We start from the raw sequence: 4,675 nt of genomic DNA, 5'->3' as shown, positions 1-4,675 counted from the left end.
TAACAACTAGCTCCTTTTGTCTTTCATTGCTAGGGAGTGCTGGAAACGTAGGCAGGGGCAGCACTGCCTTAGAGTCCGTCTTCCATTTAGGCTTAAGAGCATTCACATGGATTGGTGTGGTACCAGTGCGATCATAATAATTCGTGAAAGGTTTGGGTGTCACCTTTCCATTCGATTGTACTGATATCTTTGCTTCTTCGATCTTGGCCAGAATTCTGGCATGTTGCACACTTTTAGGCATGAACATCCGTACAGTCAACTGGATTTCGGGCTTCAACCCGCTCAGAAAACAACTTGTAGCGTAATCTTCTGGGAGGTCCACTCTGTTGAGTAGTTCTTCAAACAGATCGTGGTAGTCTTGTACTGTCCCAGACTGCTTCAAGCTCTTCAATTCGCCCATTGGATCGTCGTACAGGGAATCGCCAAACCTTGAGGACAGCTCCCTTACGTATTCTTCCCACACAGGGGGTTCACGAGTAAGCCTAGATTTCATGAAAATTTGGTGCCATTGAAGAGCCTTACCTTCCAAATTCATGGCCGCTATTTTGACCTTGACTGAGCCAGGAGTGCCATCCACTTCAAAAAACTGCTCGCTCTTGTACAACCATCCTCGGAAGTCCTCCCCGTTGAATTTCGGGAAGTCAATACGTGACAGTCGCGAAGGAACTTGATATCCTCCCCTGCTACTTGTTGGAGTATCCGAATGGTGAGGAGAGCTGTTCCCCTCGCCCTGAGCCTTCTGTGTGTGAAGCTCGATCACCAAATTCCGCAGAGCCGCCATTTCCCTCTCAAATTGCTCCTGCTGCTCCTTCAGCAAAGCTCTGACTTGTTCCTCCATTTTCCTGACATCCTGAGACCTAGTGCCCTCTGCCATCGATGATTGGAGCTGGCGTAACCCAGCTCTGATACCACTGATGCAAAGGACAGTAGAGGTCCTCAATCTCTGACTTAGGAATTACAAAAACTGGCGGAGAAGTAATCCGAAAGCCAAGAGAACTTTATTGACTTGAATAAAGAAGGAAAGATTACAGAAGAAATGGAAAGTGCCGATATAACAAATTTCCCAGATTTTGTCTGTCTTCTACTGGTGCCCATCTTCGCCTTTTATAAGTGCTAAGACGGTGAGCTTATAACCGGCTAACAAACTTATGACATCTGCTGATGTCATAAGAATCTTACAAATCAGTACTAACTAACTGTAACAACTTTCAGTAACTAACTGCAACAAAACCCAGCTGTGGCCCTCCATGCAAACCCCATGCACGCACATGCAGCCCCTAAACTTACGTAACCCCGTTCACGTGTATCATGAGGTTGGCAAGGGAGGAGCAGAGCTCTTTTCCATCTTCTCCTCTTAACTTAGTAATACATAATTCTCTTAATTGGGTCAACTTTCCTATCTCCTTAACTATTGTGGATCCACTACTTGCATCTATGCAGTCTAATACTTCTAGGACAAGAAGCCCTCCCATATTCAAGGGAGCTTTAAATCCATGAAATCCATAATCATCATCGGAAGAATCAACTTGTTGATATACTCTGAGAGCCCGAAGTTTTTGCAGCTTTAGGATTTCCATAGGTAATTCCATAACTCTGGTGTTTCCCAAATTCAGATACTCCAAGTGTTGAAGCTTCCCAATGCCTTTTGAGACTCTCTCCACTCCTGTACCATGTAGGTCCAGATGCTTGAGGTGAAACAATTTGAAAATCCCATTTGGCATTTCCTTCAGTGTCTTTTGACGTCTCAAATCCAAAACTTTTAACAACTTACTACCCCGTGAAACTTCAGATAACAACATTCTGGACAGGAGTGGGTTTTTGGATCCAACTGTAACGAATGACCGAAGGTGGTCAAAGCAATAATTTGGTCTTTGCTGGGTGTTGTTACTACCACTACTACTATGGACTATTAGACGGCGTACCTTCTCGGACGGCCACCTTGTTGGTTCTCCGGTAGTAATTGTGACCATGTTTTGTTCTCTTGACTTGAAAATGATAATTTCTCGCAGTAGGTCATGGATTCGACAATATTTGGGTATTCCTTCATAAAACACACCCGTCACTTGAATTAGACTTCTATTGACGAGTTCAGTGAGATAACCCCTAGCTATATCTTCAATATTCATTCCTTCTCTCCGTTCTACAAACCTTTCAGCAATCCACAAATTAACAAGTCTTAGGCATCCAATTCTGTGATCCTCTGGATAAATGCTTGTGTACAACAGACATGTCTTGAGATGCCAAGGCAGGTCGCTATAACTAAGAGAGAGTATCTTTTTAACTCTGTCCAGCTTACCCGTGCCTTCTAATTCACCTCCAAGACTGCGTTGAACCATCTCCCATTCGTCTATTCTGCTTACATCTTTCGAAGCCAAAAGTCCACTAATTGCAAGAATCGCAAGGGGCAAGCCCTCACATTTATCCAATATACCTTTGGCAACATCCATCAAATGGCCAGGGCAACTATTTCCCTTAAAGATCTTGTTACAAAATAGGGTCCATGAATCTTCAAAGGACAGCGGCCCCATTCTATGGATATAACCTAGAGATTCTGTACAAGAGGCAGTGGCTACATCCGCTTTTCGAGTTGTTAGCATGACACGGTTGCCACAGCTACTCTCGGGCAGTGCAAATTTGATGGTATTCCAAAATTCAACGTCCCATACATCATCAAAAACAATTGCATACCTTCCGGCTTGTTGAAGAAAATCTTTGATAATTTCTTTCAGCTCGGTGGTAGTCATGGACTCGATCAATTGTGGGACTGGTTTCTTCCCTTCCTTGTGTAACTGCCGAATCAAGTCTTTCAGGAGGTACTCAAAGTCACATGTTTGAGAGACAGTTACCCAAGCACGAACTGGGAAATGCCTTCTAACTTCAAGATCCTCGTGGACTTTTTTCACTAGGGTAGTTTTGCCGAGTCCTCCCATACCAACGACTGAAACAACTTTCAGTTGGTAATCATCCCCTTCGACGAGCTGATAAATTAGATGCTTCTTGGGCTGGTCAATGCCAACTAATTTATCTTCTTCCACAAGCAGCGCATCATCTCTGCTATATCGCCATGTTGTGTTGTTCACAGCAGATAGTGAGTTGGACGCTTGGGCAGAGATACCATATTCGGATTGATATCTTTGATGACCTTCAGAAATACTTTTGATTCTGGACTTGATGCTTTGTATTTCGCTAGCAACTCGATGACGAGCTCTCAAATTCTTGATGGAGCTGAAAATTCTCCGAACAGAGCCGTAGAATCCTGTTGTGCGATGCCGAGCAAAGCGAGCTACAAATTCATCAAGAATGTCTTCAGTGTCATAAGCAGCCTCTCGCACTTGCTTGATCCATTCTTGGAGCCTGGGTTGAGCATCTTCTTCTTTTGCTTCTGCCTCTCTCAGGAAAGCTCTCATGTGCCCCAACTCATCCCGGATGGATTGGACCTCTTGCCGAAGCTCTCCCAATAGTCCTCCCTCCTCGCGCAGAAAAGTTGAGAGTTGATCCAGCACAAAAGAGAGAACCGTTTCTGCCATTTTCAGTCTTTCTCTTTAACTTAAGAATGTCGGGGAAGGCGGCTTCTGGTTTATGGGACAGTCCACTTGTAGTATCTTGAAAGGAAGAAGGAAGAGGAGGTTATAGATTCATAAGCTGATGAACTTCGATGCTATATGGTGCAGTATTTATCACAAAGAAAATCCGGGTCAAAAAGAAAAAGAAAGAACTAAGCAACTAGAAGAAACTAAAGCAAGAAATATGACGGAAATTGAAGACGAGAAGATAGACGGCAACGTGATCGTGAAAGACGAAGCTGCCTCTTACCTGCTTACAATACAAAATCGTGGAAGCTTTTAAGACGACTGCAAATGGTGGGGCGATCAGCCTTTGGTAGGATAAAAATAAAGGAGTGACTACCGCAGCATCGTGCAAAAGCAATGATGTCGAATTATTTTAACAAGGGAAGGAATAAAGCAATGGTGTCTGACCAAGTTTTCGGTATGGACATGAACGCGTGTTTATGTAGTTAATAAAGAGAAAAGAGCACCAGAGAATGAGATCTACTTTAAAATTTTAAATAAGGAAAACCCCACCCCAAAATAAAAATGACAGTTCTCCATCAAATGGAAGCCAGCTATGTATGAGTTCTCCAAAATAAAAATATGTGATGCAGGAAGGTTATAATTTCTTCGGGGTGGAACAGAAAGAGCAACTCAAGGGTCAAGACCTAAGTTCAAGTCAGGTTTCCATAATAGGTATAGTTACTTTAACCTAAGCTATAAGTCCTCCCTACATTCCGCACTTTATTTGTTTATTTATTTATTTATTTTTCTTGGGGTTGATGCCGCTCCATTTTTATCTGCCAAAGCAATAGTAATAACTTACAGTTAAACTGCAATTGTTCAGTCATCTTCTTTTTTGGTAAAGAATGGGAGGGTGCGTGGATACATAGGTGAGAGCCAAAAACCCCATTTTCTAGAAACCGGAAATAAATGACTTTAGCCATTCAATAAGAACAAGAAATGACTTTAGTCATTCAATAAGAACAAGAAGTAGGTCTAGAATTACAAGAGACCAATCTAAATATATAGTGTTCAATGCATTACTTATTATCCGGCATACATACACATTATGCTGTTTTTTATAATATTATTTTCTCTTTTCTACCATCAAAATAGAAATCTAA

At 42.4% G+C, this 4,675-nt stretch overlaps 1 protein-coding gene across 1 annotated transcript; it reads right to left on the bottom strand.

The window, feature by feature from the left end:
* Positions 1-976: 976 nt before the first annotated feature.
* LOC113695214 (disease resistance protein RPM1-like) lies at positions 977-4,054 on the bottom strand. Its single transcript, XM_027214232.2, has 2 exons — positions 3,814-4,054; positions 977-3,602 (listed from the first exon to the last, which is right to left on the bottom strand). The coding sequence occupies exon 2, from the start codon at positions 3,525-3,527 to the stop codon at positions 1,284-1,286; it is 2,244 nt and encodes a 747-aa protein (XP_027070033.1). The 5' UTR covers positions 3,528-3,602; positions 3,814-4,054; the 3' UTR covers positions 977-1,283.
* Positions 4,055-4,675: the final 621 nt, after the last annotated feature.

This window comes from Coffea arabica, chromosome 6e (genome assembly GCF_036785885.1).
Source record: "Coffea arabica cultivar ET-39 chromosome 6e, Coffea Arabica ET-39 HiFi, whole genome shotgun sequence".
Lineage (NCBI taxonomy): Eukaryota > Viridiplantae > Streptophyta > Magnoliopsida > Gentianales > Rubiaceae > Coffea > Coffea arabica.
The sequence above is the reverse complement of the archived record's forward strand: the minus strand, read 5'-3'. Positions and strand labels throughout refer to the sequence as shown.

What these genes read in the sequence shown, in the direction of transcription:
- LOC113695214 (XM_027214232.2), bottom strand. Translation starts at nt 3,527, where the DNA reads ATGGCAGAAACGGTTCTCTCTTTTGTGCTGGATCAACTCTCAACTTTT.